Source organism: Ptiloglossa arizonensis, chromosome 4, assembly GCF_051014685.1.
Source record: "Ptiloglossa arizonensis isolate GNS036 chromosome 4, iyPtiAriz1_principal, whole genome shotgun sequence".
Lineage (NCBI taxonomy): Eukaryota > Metazoa > Arthropoda > Insecta > Hymenoptera > Colletidae > Ptiloglossa > Ptiloglossa arizonensis.
In genome coordinates, this window is record NC_135051.1 from 14,577,570 (window position 1) to 14,599,041 (window position 21,472).

Consider the following 21,472-nt stretch of genomic DNA (forward strand, 5'->3'; position numbering starts at 1 on the left):
ACGGTTTTGATTTTTCTTTTTGTTTTCTTACGCGTAAAGTCACGTTTTTTTTTGGTCGAGTGAGTGAAAGTATTGCCACGTGAGCGTTGCTGAGATTCTCGAATCATTTTAGACCATATTACGAAGATCGTATAACAGGTAAAGCCATTGTAACGTTTGTACACACCCACACATACACACAAAAGGTAAGTAGGCCAATATTGAAACGATCTATTAGGTTGTTCGGAATTCATTTCGTTTTTTCTTTTGGTGAGAATTCTTTTACGATTCTTTTACAATGTATAAACATTTTATCAAATTATATATTCTCCATTTTGGAAAACGAAACGACTTTACGAACAACCAAATAATAACTACCTTGGATTTGAGATTTCACGACTCCTAAAATGTGAAGAATTTGCTCCTGTTCTCCATCAAAATTAGGTATACGTTTAGAAGATCGTGATATAAATTTGTTCAGTTATCCTTCTCACAGAGTTGGTCTAATCGTGACCAGATACGATCACGATTATGCACCCATGACGAAACTCCTCGTAGTAGATACGTTGGAAGAAAGAACTTCGTTTCGATGAATCATTCTTACATAGATTTAGCCTGACGCAGTGTTTAGAGGCATATTGTACGTTCCAAATGCACCGAGAGAAAAAACTCTTCTCCAGGTTTTGCCCATTTTTTGAGATTTCACGTTACTTCGAGTTACTTCGTGGTAATCGACACTTACAACGGACTTCTATAATGTCCAAAGCGTTTGTACTGATGAGGGTCATTATCCAGGTGATCTGAACCAGGGATATAATCATGTATGTACAAGTGTTTACCGGGACCGTTTCTTTAGTTCGGTGATGCAGCCACAGCTGCGAATTACGTGTTACTTATTTGGGCTCACACCGAATGTAATTACCAACGATCAAATAAACTGTCTTACGGTACTCGAGCAGATACGTTTCAATGATCTCGCTAGGGTAGTTCAAACTCCTCTGTTTATGGCGTTGACCGCATTATATTCCATTGAACCAACTGTCATTTTTTATCGAGAAACTCAAACTAGCATCAACTGGCAAACAACAATCAATATTCGAACTTTTTCAATACACGAAGTATCGATTAGTACATTATATATACACGCATGTGCGAAATTAAAAAGTAATTAACGTCATTTGGTGAAAAAGAGGAGAAGACTCTTTGCCCAGTACACAATTATCACTCGATTCGGTAGATCGAGTGTACGTTTCAATGAATTTTCAAAATCCAATTTATCGAGAATGAAATCTCGCACGGAGAACTTCACTCCGGGTTTTGTATTTATTTCCGAACGAATAATCGTTCCACGTTCGATGTACAACGAATCACGGGTCACCGTGCACGATTCTATCGAGCCACTCGAAATCTTTCGATTTCGCTGGCACGCTTGAAGTTTAAGTTAGCAACGGGGTGTTTGAATTAGCGTTTCGGACCACGGATAAATATAGAGGGCCACCCAGCGAGCAAACTAATGTACGATGTGCCGAGCGTGGGGGTAAAGCAGTTTCGTTCAATTCTCTGTCCTCGTTTTGTCACTCCATTCCGGCTTCCCTCTGTCTCTCTTCGTCCGCGTGTATTTTTTCACCTGAAACTGTCCGTTTTTCGAGCGCAATATACGTCGCTGGAGCAACGGTTCGACCGGCCCAGTTTCGTCCCAATTTCGACGGATGTTGATCCATTAAGTAGAATCAATTTTTAATTCTTACGAACCAATTGTCAACACAGTTTACCAACAGATATTGAACGTCCTGTAGACTTCATCGATCACTTTGCAACTCACGTTGCAAATACAATTGCTCCAAAAAGTATTCGTGCGCTGTATTATCAGGAAATTCTTCTTACCTGTAAGACTGATTTTAATGAAAAATTTGTATCCACTGGAAATTTTTTTAAGATGGTGAGATCAAGTCTCGAAGGTTTTAATGTAATTTTGTTTTTTCGATGTAATTTTTCTTGGGATTCTTTTGCAACTGAATGATAGAGCACTTGGAGCTGAACATTTATCGAAAATGTTTTGCTCTATTTCGCACTATTCTAAAGTTGTATTTGAGAAATCGAAGAGAAATTTCTTCGTAACTTCAATTTCTTCCCAACTTCAATTTCTTCGTAACTTTAATTTCTTCATAACTTCAATTTCTTCGTAACTTTATTTTTTTTATAATTAGTGCTCTATCGTCTAACAGTGAACAAAGAATCGTTGAAATTTCGAGTCTTGATTTTAGCCTCTCGAGAACACTTTTTGTCGAATTTCCTTATATTATAGTGTACGAATACTTTTTTGATTCACTGTACATCCTGACATCGGTTCTGTTACGGTTTATGCAGTTGTGCAAGAATGCATACAGGCTTTCTCTAATTTCCATAGAAATATCAAACTAAATTTTTGAACGTTGCTCGTTTTCTGTTATTCTATGGTAATAAAACAACGATAAGTGTCGGTGGAAAAAAAAAACCAACTAATAGATCGTTAAACTGTTAACACGTTAAATGCAATAACAATCACTGGTAACCAGCGTTCTAAAGTTACGATTCTTTAAAGCATTTGAAAGACACAAAGTCCAATATTTGTAAATTACTTTTAAATACCATTACTCTAGTTACTCTTGTAAAATAACCAGCAAATCGACAAATTACCGAATATTTCAACTATTCACACCGCGCTACGAACATCATGATCATCCTCAAGTATAGAAAACTGGTGTAACCTTTAACGTGTCAACGTAAATTATTTCCCTGGCTACATCCTATAATGGTTCACGATCGCAACTGTTAAAAAAAAAAAGAAGAACAACAGATACCGTACGAGGAATCGAGTTCCAGCGATCAAATTTTCTCAGCGTTTAAGAAGAGAGGAGGGGAGAGGGAGTGAACGACGCGGAAAACGTTGAAAGCGAGAGAATAATGTCCCTGTCACCGTGAACACACAAGCTGTGTCGTACACCTTGCAGCATGCACCGAGTACCACGGTTTGCAGAAAATGCATTCTATACCAGATGTGCTTTCTGTATTACAAAGAGAACTGTCGGAACATCGTTACAAAGTCCCGCGGTCATTCATCAAACCCTCTGGATTTCCGTGGCCAAGGCTCGCCGGTGTAATTTCAACGTAAGAAACAAACTGCTATAATCAATTGCGCTTTCATACTCGACATCGAATAGGCGTAATCAATCCTGCGCGATAATCGGTAGTGCCGGGTATACTCGATACGTACGTTCGAGGGTTTACTTGACTCTTTGGAGCACAGTGGGTTAAGAAATGTCCCACCTTTTTAATACCTTGATATACGGGGTAGAATATATTTCTCAATCCAGCGTGAAAAAATTAAAATAACTCCGTACAAGTTTCACGGCGAGACCGTTGATACTCCATCTGATGATTAAATATCCAATCGATCTATTTTCCAATTTTAGTTACACCGTATCGTTTTACACGTTTAACGACTGTGCCTCGAAGAGTTGACACTGACACGCCAGTTTTTCATATTTGAGAATGTTCTCGACATTTGTTCGAACTGTGGCGCGAAACGAAGAAATATTGTTCTTTTATGCTTGTTATTTTATAGAATACCGGTAACCTTATTTAAAGCTTCAAAAGTATTAAGGTTAGTTCCTTGTAAGTGTTTTAACCCTTTGAGTGTTACTGATGTATATATGCGTTTAGAGAAAGCTATCGATTGAATTATGGACGCGTGTATACGTCCAACGGAAGCTATTGATGGACGTGTGTACGAGTTGTATATGTATCGTTCAATTCGAGATAAAAGAATTACAATTGTAACTTAGTTTCACCTTGTACGTTCAATCGTTAAAATTTATTTAGCAAAGAAAAATTGCATCTCCAGCATCGTCCATGCGAATTGTTTCGATTAGAAGTATCAAGGGGTTAATAAAAATATTGTGAACGCGAACAATGACCACCGTGGTATTCAACGCGTTAACAAGAGCACCGGTGAAGAAAAACGAAGAAAAGACAACTGCGTTCCAAAAATACGACTATCGTTTTGTTCTTTTCGAGTTGGCATTTTCCTGTTGTTTGTTCGATTATTGATAAAATTCAAAAATGGAAGCACCGACTAGGTTGCACTTATTCGTAGAAAATATTTCGGTGACGCACTTACCTTGGACCCAGAGCTGTTCGACCTTGCTGTGAACTTGAGCGGACTTCAGGGCAACGCAGAACGTAGCCAAAGCGACGATCGCGAGGAAGAGGACCTTGCCTGCGTGCCTCTGCAGGAAGTAGCCCAGCTGACTCAGCTGATCCTGCAGCCTTGCCCTGATCCACACCGCAGACCTCTGACCTTCCGCTTTGCCCTGAGAAAGGTGAACCGCAATTTTAGCCTATTCCTTCAAGGGCTCTAGAAAAAGTTGCTCCAAAAAAAAAAAGAAAAGGAAAGATTTTAACGTACATTTGCAAACTACGTTTAAAAACTCTGTTTTCGAATTTGATCTGCTCGAATTTTAGCCTATTTCTTCAAGGGCTCTAGAAAAAGTTGGTCCAAAAAAAAAGGAAAGATTCTAACGTACATTTGCAAACTACGTTTAAAAACTCTACTTTCGAATTTGATCTGCTCGAATTTTAGCCTATTTCTTCAAGGGCTCTATAAAAAGTTGCTCCAAAAAAAAAAAAAAGAAAAGGGAAAGATTCTAACGTACATTTGCAAATTACGTTTAAAAACTCTGCTTTCGAATTTGATCCTCTTGAATTTTAGCCTATTTCTTCAAGGGTTCTAGAAAAAGTTGCTCCAAAAAAAAAAAAAAGAAAAGGAAAGATTCTAACGTACATTTGCAAACTACGTTTAAAAACTCTGTTTTCGAATTTGATCTGCTCGAATTTTAGCCTATTTCTTCAAGGGCTCTAGAAAAAGTTGCTCCAAAAAAAAGGAAAGATTCTAACGTACATTTGCAAACTACGTTTAAAAACTCTGCTTTCGAATTTGATCCTCGAATGATACGGGGTTGAGACGATGTTCTTTGAAAATCTATTAAAATGTAAATACGTTTGTCGAAAAAGTTAAGATTCGAAACGTGTACACTGTAAACATTACGATTCCCAGTTCAAAATGTTAACCTAAATAAATTAAAGTCACGTGTTGTCCCAGTTACTTTTCCGAAAACTACCACCGTAGGGTTCATTTGACCAGTTTTGAATTTCTTTTGGTGGTTACTCAATTATTAACGGTGCTTTTGATATTCGATGGCGATTATTAAAATAGAGAGCTAACTACGTTCGTAAATTAATTCCTTCTTTCTTTTCTACTTTCGAAGATACGTACGAAATCCAGTAGAAATAGAACAGATACGTATGTGATCTGATACAAATGGTAATACGTTGACCGTCGGTGGTTTTAGTGTTAAATTAATTCCGATGGAAGGGTACGAGTCAAGAGGTCGGTTCGCGCGTTGAATACAGTCGTTCGAATTCTGTTCACTATGATCGGTGGTACCTAAACTCTCAACCCGAAGTAGCGTTGTTATCGCCGGCGTGAAATCGTTTCGACAACAGGAACAGCTCCGCGATACTCGATCTCCCGATTTGCTCTAACAGGTTTACGAGCCACCCCGTCGATTCCAGGCCGATACCGCCTACGATTTTCAAGAAAAAGAACAGATTCCAGCGGTTAAAGGGTGGTGGGCTGGAACGGCAGCCGGAGCGATTTAAATTGGCCGCGTGGGCTTTGACGATGATAAGTAGCTGGCCGCGGGTCGTACGTACGGACTCACCGTACTACCACCGAACTGAAACGATCCAGTCGAAAAAATATAGAGTCAGCACCAGGGAGCGATACGTTCGAGGAAGAGGGATGCTCGAACGGAGAGACGACGTAAAGTGTGAAGAAACAGGACGAGAACGAACGGACAAAGAGAGGACCGGGAGTGGAAGCTGATCGTGAAAAGTGAAGCAGAACGAGGACAGCCGACGAAAGACGAAGGACAAAGCGCAGGAAACACCCGCCGATCGGTCGATGGAAAGCGCGAAGAAGCTTCGTCGAAGTCTCCCGACGTGAGCGTACCGCCAAGCGTACAACCTGTGTGTAACGTTTGATCGCGCGTACACGAAACGAGGACGGAAGACACCGGTAAAAGAGCGAGAAACGGAGCAAATGAAATGAAAATAAAACGTAAAAAAAAAAAAGACAAAAAGGGGGACGAGGAGCGAAAGAAAGAAAGGAGGAGAGGATAGAAGGGAGAGCAACGCTCGCAACATTGCGAGCGGCAACGCTGCACACTACCTGGTGGCCGGTCTGACAATGTGCACCACGGACCACCCGCAACAATACCTATCTTTCCTGGCCGACAGGGAAAGAAAGACGGAGAGGGAAGGTCGAGGAGAGGCACGGATCAGAAGGGAATCGAGACTCGGGAGAAAAGGAGCGGACGCTTTTCTCCTCCGGTTTGCTGCTTGGTGTACAGTTAGAGGCTCGACGGAAGCCGAGAGGAGAGCACCAGAGAACGGCGCGCGATAGACAGTACAGATGAAAATACAGATTACACACGCTTACGTATCTCGGGGCAGTAGCCGGGGCGTCGAGTATCGGATAGCAAGGTTTTCCAGCCAATTAACTCTCGTGCCGCGGCCTCGCGGCGGCCGGCCAGACTCGGTAACTCTAGACGTGCAGACAATCCTCGTCGGCCACATGGTCCACGGGGAACTCTGCCTCCACCGACCTCCGCTAAACACGACTATGAACGAGTGTTTACCGTTCCTGGTAAAATTCAACGAGGGCCGCTCGTGTGTCCCTACCTCTGTTGTCGGCTAACGATCGCTATTAGGTCCAGTAATGGCAAAGTTTTAACCTTTGGTAGAATGTCCAAGTCGGATTAGGTCGTAAGGAGTTGGACGATGAAGATTCCGATGAACACGACTATGAACGGGTGTTTATAGTTCCTAGTAAAATTTACCAAGGTTTGCTCATGTGTACCTTCCTCTGTTATCAGCTAACGATCGCTATTAGGTTCAGTAGTAGCAAAGTTTTAACCTTTGGTAGAATGTCCAAGTCGGATTAGGTCGTAAGAAGTTGGACGATGAAGATTCCAATGAACACGACTATGAACGAGTGTTTATAGTTCCTAGTAGAATTTACCAAGGGTGGTTCATGTGTACCTTCCTCTGTTATCAGCTAACGATCGCTATTAGGTCCAGTAATGGCAAAGTTTTAACCTTTGGTAGAATGTCCAAGTCGGATTAGTTCGTAAGGAGTTAGACGATGAAGATTCCGCTAACCACGACTATGAACGAGTGTTTATAGTTCCTAGTAGAATTTACTAAGGGTGGTTCATGTGCCCCTTCTTCTGTTATCAGCTAACGATCGCCATTAGGTCCAGTAATGGCAAAGGTTTAACCTTTGGTAGAATGTCCAAGTCGGATTAGTTCGTAAGGAGTTAGACGATGAAGATTCCGTTAAACACGACTATGAACGAGTGTTTATAGTTCCTAGTAGAATTTACCAAGGTTTGCTCATGTGTACCTTCCTCTGTTATCAGCTAACGATCGCTATTAGGTCCAGCAACAGCAAAGGTTTAACCTTTGGTAGAATGTCCAAGTCGAATAACTTCACAAGGATTTGGACGATGAAGATTCCGCTAAATACGACTATGAACGAGTGTTTATAGTTCCTAGTAGAATTTACCAAGGTTTGCTCATGTGTACCTTCCTCTGTTATCAGCTAACGATCGCTATTAGCTCCAACAACAGCAAAATTTTAACTTGTGACAGGATGCCCACGTCAGATACATTCATAAAGATTTGAATGACGAAGATTCCGCTAAACACAACTATGAACGAGTGTTTATCATTCCTAGTAAAATTCACCGAGGGTTGCTCATATGTCTCTTCTTTTGTTGTCAGCTAACGATCTCTATTAGGTCCAGCAAAGTTTTAACTTGTGGCAGAATGTCCAAGTTGGATAAGTCCATAAGGATTTGGACAAAGGAGGTTCGACTCCGCTTGGGTTTGTCTCTCGTCTTTTAAAGGGGGCCGCGTTACGATTTGTTCGATACGTTTGTTCGATCGATAATCTTAACGCGTGTGGGGTTGTCGTACGATAAGTCCTACGGCGATGCTAAAAAACGACTACACCGTACGACAGGTCGTTACGTGTGTGGTCAAAACGGTCGTACGACAAGTCGATACGACTGTCGTTGCAATTCGTTGTACGATTAATAGTACGATAAATCGTAACTTGAACGGTCTTGTACGATATGTATACTACATGTCCGAAAAGAATGCTTCTGCATCACCACAAGGATAGATTAATTCTTTTCGCGTGGGCAGAAAGTCACCAGCTCCTGCCCAAAGGAGAGTACCAGACCTGGTGACTTTTGTCATTCGTTACAATTTTTTCGAGCATCGACAGTATATTGTCCAGGGAGTAATACTGATTTTGTTTGTGCAACTGCAATCACTATTTTTAGTTTATATCTTTATTGACACTAAGTAGGAGTGGAGTGAGAATGTTCGTAAATTTTTAGCCAAAACCTTGCACCTATTTGGCAATCATCGAAGTATTTATTAAAGTTAGCTCGAAGATCAATTAATTAAACATAAAACTCAAAGCTCATCGGCTTTCCTTTTATTTCTCGAGAACAATCGAAGCGTATTGTTTGAATAGGTCTAAAGCACGATGTCACGTCGACACCATACTTTTCAATTATCTTGTAATAAAGAAGACACAACAGAAATGTCTTGTAACTCCAAACGGTTCTCAAACCTATACTAAACCTATATTTAAATTATACCTGTGCAAAAATCTGTACCGTACGTTTACGAACAACTTGTATAAATAGTAAGATTTCTAAAGGGAAAAAAATTTTTTAAATTTGTCTTAACGAGTGTCTTTATGTCTTTTCGCAATAACGCGTTCCTATTTTTAATACGAGTTATTTTCATCAAAGGTTATGCCCTGCTCTATAAATTAGTGTTAGTCGTCTTCACAGGAAATTGAAGTTGTTGAATTTAAAAGTGGCTAATAAACGCGGCGTGCTCCTGGACACAACGCTAATTGGATATGAAATGTTTATCACACCCGACGTATTCAATGGAGTCATCGCCACAGATTATCATTTACTTAATCGCTTTAATCGTCCTTTAGCGAGAGAAATTTTTAACGATAGAGCCGACGTATTAAAAACATTCGACCATTCTTACACTTTAGCGACAAAATTGAAAAATGATTGATAAATACACGGTGATACTACGGAAAGTAAATCTACACGCTATATTAAAAACTGTTACATGAACGTGTCACGTGTATGTAGGCCGTACACACCATAGTTTTTGAATTATCGAAGTATTTGCCTTTTACGTTAACACACGCTACGAACACGCTTGACCTGACCCAATGTTTACTCAAATTAATAACGTCCGTGATCTGTAAGGAGAGGTATGAAATGTATTCGAAATTATTCGAACGACGTCTGGTAATTTCCAGCGAGTGCGAGACGCAACGTTAAGACGTATCGTAGCGTGTATCGAGGCGCGAGGTACGTTGAGCATTTCCTTTAATCTTCTATAAATCAGAAACTGTTGTATGCACCGTGTACGTTCATATAAATTTCTTGGGTGCTCGTTTTAACGTGTTGATTTACTCTCTGAAGCATTAGCGTGTAATTATAAATCACACTGTACATTTGCAGTTGAAATCCAAAATCGGAAGGAATTTGTTCAATAATTTTACATTCGCTTTGCGCAAACAGTGTCTAATTTTTCAGGTCACTCGTATGTTCTAACGGTGCATAGATTTTGAACAGAGAGAATTTTATAGAACTCACACAATATGAAAAAATTTGACAAAGTCATATCAAGGAGAGTACAATGGCTGGATTAACGCGTTTCAGCTAAATTGAAACGAACGATGAAAATTGAAAATGAAACTTTTTATATTTGTTGTTGCACATCTGTGAGAATATTATCAATGAATCGGTGAGTCTTTCCCGGTAAAAATAAGTCCAAACACGAGCTTGTTCCGACTATTTTTAATTATGATTCGTACGAACCGTTTTCAAAAATTTCCAATTGCTTAAAATTGAAAATGGTCCGAACAAGGTCGTGTTTGGACTCATTTTCATCGGCAGAGCTTCACCGATCCAACGATAACACTCTCGCGAAGCTGCAACGACAAATGTAGAAATTTTCATTTTCATTAGCGGATGACTCATCACGCGTGCATGTCTCGTAGCTCTCAGTTGCATAGCTGCCGAATGATGGTAATCCGACACTCACTGACTCTCGGTGAATTTCATTGCTTCTACTCGTTGGACGACACGTGCGAAGCTCGGCTTCGAACCGAGATAAATAACGGTCGAATCGTAGATCAGAAAGGCCAACATCTCCGGATGTACGAGATCGATTCCATTTCGTACAATCGAAGACTACCGTGAACTCGAATCGTTGGTACAAAATTGAATTAATCGACGAAAATGAATTCCAAGTTAAAATATCGAATAAAAGAAAGCAAAAAAAAAAAAAAAGAAAAACCCATTTCGAACAGTTAAGTACTCGTAAGCAACGCCACGAGACGATATTCTTGAAAAAAAAAAACGTCCTCAAAACGAATTTATTACTCGACGAAATGCAAGCCGGTGGACGTATAAGAGGCTCTCGATTGAACCTTAACGAAGATTAAAGGGCAACTTGATATTTCACGATGATGTTATCTCCGATCAAGGGGCATGATGCTTTCACGGAAAGGAACAAGACATATCGCGACGACGAATTCCGTCGAGTCAGCGTCTCTCCTCTCTCTCCCTCTCTCTCTGTCTCTCCACACGGCTCCAGTGCTCGCGCGAAGGAAATCGAGAGGCGAGCCCGTTATAATAACTCAATCTAGTCGTTGCGGGAGCCCCGTGACATAACTCCGATCCCGTTCGAGATCTAGTTGCCGCACGAGTGCGATTAAACAATTATCCGTGCCCGTGGTACGAAGAAAAGGGACTGCGAGAGTACGGGAGAGCAGAGAAAGAGAGACAGAGAGAGAGAAAGAGAAGTCTCGTTGGTCGGTGAAGTGGAGAAACGAACAGCGTGACACGTCTCCGCTGCCAGACGATTTCAAAGTGGCGGCTGAAGGGAAACGGAGGGAATTCCAGGGGCGAGAGGGCGCCGGGGTGGGGGGTGGGGGGTGGTGGGGTTAGAGTAGGGGAGGTCGAGGAGGCAGAGAGAGTACGCTTAACGAATTTATGTTATTCGTACTTTTAATGTTTTTTACGGCGCGACACGAGCTTCGCGAAGAGATAGCAGACAGCATAACAGGATCTTATGTCAACGACGGTGGTCCCCGCGCCACGAGGTTGTAATATGTAGATATTGCCCACCACGAGAAACCCCATAAGGTCCGCGGGGACCACTTACGGGAAAAAGGGGGAATTCCTCCTTCTCTGGTGCGCCTGCTCCACGTATGCGAGCTATATAGACGTCTCGAGAGCGACTCGTGGCGTCTTCGCTTCCTTTTTCTCTTGTCCTTTACTCTCTCCCTTCGTCCTTTGCTCGTCTTCCCTTTCGGTTTCTTCGTTGATCCCGAACCGTTCGCGAAAATTCGTGCGCGTTCACCCGCATTCGAGAACGCTCTCCAACGTTTCTCTGGCGCTTCAATTAGCGATTATTGTACCACGGTCCGCGACAAAATAATTGCCCCGGGACACTTGAAATCGTTACTTTTTATTACACGTTTTACGGTACGCACTCCGCGATACAAGCTTAACGATTTTTTAATTATCGACCGCACTTGACGCGTTCGATAAAATTACGGATATTTGTTGCAAGAGAAAGCGCGTTTGTTAAAAATATGAAAACGAGCCGATAAAATTGCCGGGACGAAACTGTGGCTCGTTCGAGTGTTTCCTGTGTTTACGCGATAATCGGTTATCGTAAATGTTGGATACGTATTTCTCGTATTCAGATAGCGTAATATAAATGAGTAAATATACCGTAAGTAAACCATTGGGTTGCTCGGAATGTTATTTCGTCTTCCAAAATGGAGGATATATAATTTAATAAAATGTTTATACACTCTAAACAAATCGTGTTTCATTTTCATCAAAAAAAAAAAAAAGGAATGACTTTCCGTACAACCTAACGTATTTTTTTTAATATCGATTGCGGTAGAAAATGAAACTTCGGTGAAATAACATTCATTTTATAATTAATATTCATTCGTTATTTATTATTAAAAAATTTGTGTCTTTTGCTTCACAATAACAAAGAAAAAAGAGTATTAACAGTATTTTATTGAAATATGTACTTTTTTTGAAGAAAGGAAAACAGTTAATTTTAAAACTTGCTAAATATCATCAACAGGAGCGAAAAGATAATTTATAATGTATTAAAAATAAAACTTTGATAACAAACAAAATCGAATAAACAAATATCTTTCACATTTTTATATGATCCATACGTATATAATAGCCAATTAACCATTAAAACTAATTTTCTGATGAAACTGTTAAATTACTTATATCATTTTTGTAATTGTACACTGTAATTATTCTTGTTTCTTCCAATGTTCTTAAATACTCGTTCAATCAGTCGGTGCCATAATTCTATATAGTGCATACTGTGAAATGTAGGTATAATTTAAGAGATGAATTCAGCGTTTAAGAATGATAAAAAAGAGTTTATGTAAACGTCTCTTCCATCTAAACCTCGCTTCACAACCGTTTTATGTTTGAACAGCTTTCGTTGTAAACTAAATTAGAATAAACGAATTTTACCTTGATATTAACATTTCATGTAACACGTATAAATTCACCGACTATTTGTAAACATTTTCATACTCTTCTATCTCAGGACGTTTACTCGATAGCAATAGTATGCGTTCAAGACAAAAGAACAATTGCTAAAAAAGAATGTCCGTAGCATGAGAACGAAATGAAATAAATCAAACGTTTATACGAACTCTACTTATGCATTACTTTTATTTATCGAATTTCTGTTTAAGGAACGTACCTATCATTGCCAGAGAGAGTTTTATCCGACAAACAAGTACGTATTATCGAGACTTTAGTGTCACGTATTATTACTCTTGCTCAGATGTATGTTATAAATCATAATTAATTCATTGCAGATCCGTTTAGATTATTTGGTTTAATCCTGTTTCTTCCTAATAAATAAATCATTTCATTCTATCGTTACACCACGTTGGAAAAAGTTTAATCAATTCAGCTTCGACTTTAATTAATTCAATTGTCGAACCAGTGATAAAAAGTTGGAGTGCAAATCTCGACTAGAATGCATCGAATATAAGTGATTTATTCAAGCACGCGAATCGATCGTTTTAATTTCAGTTTATCGAATTTTCTCGAAGCTGCACGAACAATCGAGTTGTTCGAAACGTTGCTGGAATAATCGAGCGCTCTGTCGGACAAAAGTCGACCTTCACCCCATTCGAATTCTAAGTATACAGGGTATTTCCAGATCGAGTAATCACATTTTACCAATATCCTCTATAAATAGAAACGAGAAAAATTTTTTCTATAAACGTAGTAAGAAAAATGTTCGATTAAAAATTTATAACGAAAAGACGGAAATACAATTTTTCAATTGTGCTAGTCTTGATTGGACGAGAATGAATGGCACTGAAAAATGGAGTAGTAGTCGTAAGCGATTAGTAGAATTTAAAAGGTTGCAAAATGAAATCGATAATTACAATTATATTACATGTAAAAATAATCATTACAATTTTATTATTCACAATCAACTGTAATTTGCAATGTATAACAAGACCTAACAATTGTACACCGAATAACATATTTCTTGTAAAAATGGTGCGAAACAAGAGATCAAAAACATTAAAGTGCAATAAATTGCACCTTTTAAAATATAAATATAATTTCTTCGCTTGACATCTTTTCTTATTAAATCAACTCAAAGGACTCTATAATATAAATTTCAGTATTCCTGAACGTCATATGTAAATAACCTTTTACCAAGTACATGAATATTTTGGACCTTAATAAAAAATTATTTGCGACATCGATAAGTATGAACATTGTGCTCAGATACCCTTTAGTTAATTTAAAATATTGGCCATCGAAAAATACCGTTAATTCAAATTCTTTTTTCTTACCTATATATCTAACCATAGAACAAAAGGTTCTACCAATATATCTATCCATAGAACACAAGATTTTAGCTACATATCTATCCATAGAAGACAAGGTTCTACCTACATATCTATCCATAGAAGGTAAGATTCTACGTATATATCTATCCATAGAACAAAAGGTACTACCTACATATCTATTCATAGAACACAAGTTTCTATCAATATGTCTATCCATAGATTTCTTTTTCCTTACCTATGTATCTATCCATAGATTTCTTTTTCCTTACCTATATATCTATCCATAGATTTCTTTTTCCTTACCTATATATCTATCCATAGATTTTTTTTTCCTTACCTATATATCTATCCATAAATTTCTTATTTCTTACCTACATATCTATCCATAGATTTCTTTTTCCTTACCTATATATCTATCCATAGATTTCTTTTTCCTTACCTATATATCTATCCATAGATTTCATTTTTCTTACCTATATATTTATCCATAGATTTTTTTCCTTACCTATATATCTATCCATAGATTTTTTTCCTTACCTATATATCTATCCATAGAACACAAGTTTCTACCGATATACCTATCCATAGATTTCTTTTTCCTTACCTATATACCTATCCACAGATTTCCTTTTCCCTTACCTATATATCTCTCCACAGAGCCCAAGTCGCGCAATGTTCGACAACTCGATTTAGAAACACCCTGTACACTGGAACGTTCCGGGCGCTCGGTCAGCTCCATCGCGTGAATTCTAAGGCACGTGTCTCGCTCGTGGAACACAAAAGCATCGCGCGCGAACGTGGGTCCGTACGCCGCGGCAAAATTGAATGCGCGCGGTGCCGTGTGGGATTCCCGTGGGTGGACGAAGCCCGATGCCTATCTCCGGCTCTCGTCTAGATGCTGCGTGCGTCAGAAAATCCCCGCGGAGCGTTCAAAATTATTCCCTTACCGAGCTAAGCGCGGCGGGGGGAAAAAAAAAAGAAAAAAAGAAAAAAAGAATAAAGAAAAAAACAACGTTACACCACCGAAGGGGTTGGGGGAGGGCTTTCTATACGCACGCGGATACGACATGCGACTTGCCAGATAAACGAATAGGTTCTTGCGGTAGGTACGGCTCGAAAGTGTCCGCAAGAAACTCGATCCGACTGGCGCTCTAATCGACCGAAGAATTCCACCGGCGATGCCTATTCGAAAGGAAAACCTTCGGTTGGATTCCAGTAACGAGCTTCCACCTCGAGCAGCCACGTACAGGTAAGAAGAACCACGCCACTCGCGGTTCTTCCCGTTTGATGCACGATTGGCATCGAAAGGCGCACGGTGCGTGATTAATGGCAGAGCCAAGTTTGTTCGAGCTCGCTTAATAAGTGGCGAGACGATTTACTCGTAAATGTAATTGAGATCGAGCATTCTGTATTTGCCGAGATGCGATTCTCTCTTATTAGGGGACTAATGAATATATCAATACTGTATCATGTCTTTATTGGACGCGCTGATAAATGCGTTTCTTCCTTTACCGGAAACTAAACGCAGCATCGATTAGCTGCAATAAGACAATTACAGGAATAATCGTAATTATTACGATTACGTTGGTTTTTCTTCATTTTTTTTTCATTTACTGTTATAGGCGCGAGATGGAATCGGAGGGTTGGAACGTGGACAGTGCGAAGACCGAGTCGAGGTTGTAACGGGATCTTTTACGCGATACTTTGTACAAGTGATCGTTCTTAAAGAGCAGCGGGAACTTGGATTCTTTTTTTTTGAACAAAATTTGTAGTCACGTGTAAATTTTTACACTTTCTCGAGTGTAAATAATAGACAACTTAGCGAAGATGTAATATTCTTGAATGTACGATACGCGACACTTGTAGTAACGTTAACATAAAATAAACAAAATGAAGCGTATCAAACGGAGTAGTTATAAAATTAGAATTTTGTCGTTTCAAGTGTAAAAAGAATTGTACGTATGTCGTATCCATTAGAATTTATACGATTAATTATACGACAATCACTCCATTCCATAATGTAAAACATTTCTTTTAATAAAATCGTGTATACCAACTAAATTATAATAACGAAACAATTAATAATTAATCTTGGAACTAATGCCTCTTATTGCATTCCTTTTTTACGAATTTACTTTACTTTTAAAAATCATAGATCAATTTTCGTTTATCAACTATTTATTGTAACGTTTTCGACCGACGATTTACGGTCATCTTCAAAACTATCGAACCAAGAACATCTAAATAAAATGAAAAGAAAAAGAAATGTACAAATTACATAACGAGGAACGAAAGATTGTACGTGTTTAAATGAATCGAAAGGTGAATTTATCGTAATTCCTCTCCACTTTAATTCGCGTTGTCCCGTTTTGATAATACTGATAAATGACCACAAACGATTGGACCGAAACGTTGAATAGAAATAATAAATGGCTTGTTACGACTACAACTACGGATAATGCGAGTTATAATTTCATAATTGTCGGTTCCTCAAGGACAAAGTCATACCCGCAACTCGAAGATTTCAGGTTTGACCGATAGGTAGGCACATCAATCAGGTACTGACCCTACGCAAAGGGCCTGGGTTGAAGAGGTTCCAGCAAGCAAGGGGCGTGTATTCCTCAGCGAGGATGAAAGGGACGGCCGACCCGACATTCCCAAGTCCCATCCATTTCGTTCTGACTTATTCCGTCGACCTTTACAGCGGATTTACGCCATTAGGAGCCGAGAGCTACGGGCCCCGGGCTATGTACACCGACGTTTCAAAATTTTCCTAGCGAAAAATCTTTCCTTTATCCCTTTTGCAGCGGAGTGTCGCTTCGAATCGTCGTTTAGACGAATCGATGGGCCCTAACGAGAACCAAGGGAAATCAAAGGCGCCCCGGTACCATCACGTATCGAAACCGGCACAAAGGACGTTTGTCTGCAAACTTTCGGGAACCGACAGGGGACTGGTTTGTCCAAACTGAGACGGTCGTTTTCGACGCAATTCTGAAACGATCTAAGGCGGATAAACCGTTTTTCTTTTCGGTACTCGATCTTTCTCTTACTGGGACTGAAAAGCTTTCAAACTGCCATTTTTAGTAATGTCTCATTTGTTGGTACACTCGAAGAGTGCAAGAATGCAGGAGTGTATATCTATAACGTCTTCAGAATTATTACGCTTAATACTGGGATTAGACTACTCGGATCAATTTACTCCAAAATGAAACTTCGGATTTGAATAACTTTCGGAGAATTATTTGGTCTAATTTACCGATTTTTAATTGCATTCTGTAAGGAATGTATGCTTGGAGTAATGTAGGTAGATTCTAGATCGTCCAAAGATGATGAAAAGCTAGAAGTCGTTATAAAAAGAAATTTATAATTCATCTTTAGATTTCAAATTTTATCTTCTACTGCTGTGTCATTTAGTTTCTTGAAGGGGGCACGCGAAATTTATATTGTTCACAATTAACATTATTATTCTTGCATAGGTACTACAAATAGATCTACTTTAGGTTTTTTTTTTAAATTTAAGTTTGAGGGAGGTTTCAAATGGTCTGAGAAGTTAAACTCGAAAAGAGTCATCCTTTGATCAACCCCTAAAAGTAGACTTGGGGGAAATTGATTATTTTTCAATTAAACGTTGAACCATTTACCCGACCAATGTAAGGAACACGTGGTATTTATTCATAATTAAAAAAGCAAACACAAAGTGAAAAATTGGAGGACTACTTCAAAATTAACACACTAACCGCCAAGTCAGTTTTCCATACTTAAGGATGTTTATTACACGATAGTTTTTCAAACCGTAGTGTGAAAAGTACAAATATGAAATGTATGAAATATATGAAAAGTACAATATATGATGATTTGTCAATGTACTTGATATTTTACAGTATTACTAACGAGAGTAATACTAATTAAAAGTAATTTACAAATATTAGAGTTTGTGTCTTGTAACTGTAATTTTGGAGCGCTGGTCATGGGTGATCGTCACGTCAGTTTTCCATATTTAAAAATGTTTATTACACATCGTTTTGATATCTGTTCAACCGTAGCGTAAAAAATAGAAATATTCAATAATTTGTCGATAGACTTGGTGTTTTATAATATCACTAACGACGATAATGCTACTTAGAAGTAATTTACAAATATTAGAGTTTGTGTCTTGTAATCGTAATTTTGGAGCGCTGGTCATGGGTGATCGTCACGTCAGTTTTCCATATTAGAAAATATTTGTCACACGATATCTGTTCAACCGTAGCATAAAAAATAGAAATATTCAATAATTCGTCGATAGACTTGGTGTTTTATAATATCACTAACGACGATAATGCTACTTAGAAGTAATTTACAAATATTAGAGTTTGTGTCTTGTAATCGTAACTTCGGAGCGCTGGTCATGGCTGATCGTCACGTCAGTTCTCCATATTTGAAAATATTTATCACACGATATCTGTTCAACCGTAGCACAAAAAATAGAAATATTCGATAATTAAAATTTAATGTAATGCTATTTAAAATTTGACAAATATCGGAGTTTCTGTCTCGTAAGCGCTCCAGAGGATCGTTGTAATCTCGTAACACCGTCACGGTGTTGAACGTGTTAAAGAAGTCGGAAGTGTGATTGCGTATGATCGAGCTCACGTGTCGTAGATTAAAATCGCGCGATTTCGATGAGCTTCTAGGCGTATCGTGTGACCAACGTCCCCGAGGAAAGGCGGTGCTCTCGGTCGGCATCACCTCCACCCTCTGGACGTTTACGAGGCCCTCTCTTTCGTAGGTATTATTAGTGTAAAAGCCTCACACGTAGTGTCGGCGCCCTTTAATCTCACTCGAATGGCCGGGGCCGACGCAACGTGCGTGAATGTACAGCATTGTGCTCGGAGACCGGGGGTTTTCAGCTGCCAGAAATTAAGATGCGATTATAAAATAGTATGGCCAGAGTTCGTCGTTATCTTTGGCCTGGCGCGTTCTCGATCTCTCGACAGTACTCGTTGCCGGCCGGCCGGCCGGTTCGAGGCAAATTGTATTTGTTTGATTTTCAACTGACGACTGTGGGCTCATTATTTGTTCAACGCGTTAACTGCCACTCCGTTTGTATAGGAGCTAGTTCTTTTTTAAGAATAGCATTTCCGATGCTGTTTACGATGACACGATTTTTAACAATCTTTTTAAATCGTTGTTCATCGGTGGAATATCATACAACTCGATCTGTTTTGTATTTTATTATTATTGTTACTTGCATTTTGCGATAAAATAGTGAATTCTTATTCCAAACAGTGAAGTAATAAAATCTTTTCAGTACGAAGTGCTACATCGTATTTAGTCTACGTACGAATCAGGAACATTTGAAAAATCTGTTCGTGTGGGAGAAATTGATTGGAATTTGTAAAATAAAACTTTCGCGGAGGTGATTATTTGAGAACTTTTATTGACAAAAGTTTCACGAAATAAATCAAACAATCGATCGTATGTTTTTAATTACACAGGTTATTAACGTACTGTTAACCCTTTCCACTCGAGAGGCGATTCTCGATCGCCACTTAATTCGGTGTACTTTCTCCGATTCGGTAAACCATCGTGGTTTGGAATTGAAATTAAAATTTAATTACTCCTTTCTTGTAAGATGTAAACATATGTATACGAAATGGTGAAAATGTTCTGTTTTAAATTAATTACACTGGTAGCAGAAAAGCTTCGAGTGCAAAGGGTTAATATCTTTACTTCGATCAAAGATACAAAAATGGTAAGTAATTAATAGTTTGACAAGAGATATTGAACATGAAAAATAATTTGTCAAAAATAATGTCTAGGTAACTATTTTTGCATAAAATAATGTACATAATACATAATATATATCCACTGTATTGCAAATGTTATTAACACAATAAATCTCTGAACAGTACTTAGTATTTATTACAACGTAGAAATCTATAGATAGAAAATAGTGTTTATATTTATTTTTTATAAATTCTATTTAAACGAAAATTTCTACTTTCGAGAACTTTTATATATCTCTTCTTATCGGAACATTTATCAAATTTTTTTTTAATCAAATCGAAACTGTTTTAAAATACGAGAAGTTTCTGTAAATACTGTTAAACGTGTTTCGTAAATGTCACGATTTCTGGTATTTATTGTAGTTAGATAAACTCTACATTTCGCTAAGATTTGTTAACAAATTCAAACGAATTCCATTCTATTTGGGTTCGTAACAAATATTTCGCCCGACAGACCGAGTATTAATTAAAGAATTCCTAACGAACGATAATAAGAATACAGTGTGTACCGCTTGACCGGTGCTTACAGGAAATATGATCACGCGGTCGTATATAAGCGAACGATTGTGTATAGGAGGTGGTGCAGGAGGTCGAGGTCGTTGCCTGTAACTGAATCATCCTCGAGGACGGTAAACAAATTGGAGTAAGTGGACTCTCGCGATGATGTATACGTGCACAGGTGTGTAAATACGTACGACACGATCGAGCGTGGTAATCAACGAGTATAACATACAACACGAAACAAATTATGCACACTTCCGGTTTACGTCTACCGCTACCAAGATCAAGGTTATCTGCTTCGGAGGAATCGTATTTCTACGAAGTTACGCAAACGAATTGGCGAACTAGACACCTCGCGAAACAAAATATGAATTATCAAAGGGACCGATTACGTTACACAAATAATACAATAACGCATAATTGAAGCGTCATCGGTGTCTTCTTCGGCATCTACCGCGAAATTTCATAGTAAATTTTTACAACAAAAGTTCTCGATAATTGTAAACGATGTAAATATGTTATAATACAATTTTTGTATTATAATTATTTGATGCTCAGCGAAACTTGGAATTTAATTAAACGATTTGAAAACGATCGTTTGTAATTTTAATATAAAACATAAATCTGTACGTTCACCAGGTATATTTTGAATATTAATTTTCTATTTTAATCAATGTTTAATTTTCGTTCGGTAAGATGGAATAATTTTAATATAATTCAACTTTTTAATTTCAGAGTTAACATTTTTTCTCTGTAATCAAATGCTGCGTAAGAAATTTCGGAGTACAAACATGTTTACCGATACATATTGCACAATTCTTGATAATTGTACGATTAAAGTATAAAATACAATCATTCCTCGAATGGAATTAACATTATTACAAGTGATACTTTTACTCTTGGTAACTTTGAAAAATATTGATTTTAAGAACACGTAAGAATTTAATGTTTTATTCAGTGCTTTCATTGAGCATTCAAACTTTCGTTTATTATATAGCATAAGAGAGACGCGGGCAAAATTTGATTCCAATAATAAACGAATAAAAATACCGTACAGTAATTTATTCGCGGCGTTCATTCAATTGGACAGCCATACATGTAAGTTTATATTCGTTCATCACGAAACCCA

The 21,472-nt window shown here is 38.4% G+C and overlaps 1 protein-coding gene across 3 annotated transcripts in view; it reads right to left on the reverse strand.

Moving 5' to 3' along the window:
- The window catches only part of Ptc (protein patched), an 81,446-nt gene that overhangs the window by 49,742 nt on the left and 10,232 nt on the right, over positions 1-21,472 (reverse strand). For all 3 annotated transcript variants that reach the window (XM_076309600.1, XM_076309598.1, XM_076309599.1), the window contains exon 2: positions 4,139-4,331. In XM_076309600.1, coding sequence (XP_076165715.1) covers positions 4,139-4,331 — 193 coding nt within the window. The remainder of the gene's footprint in view (positions 1-4,138; positions 4,332-21,472) is intronic.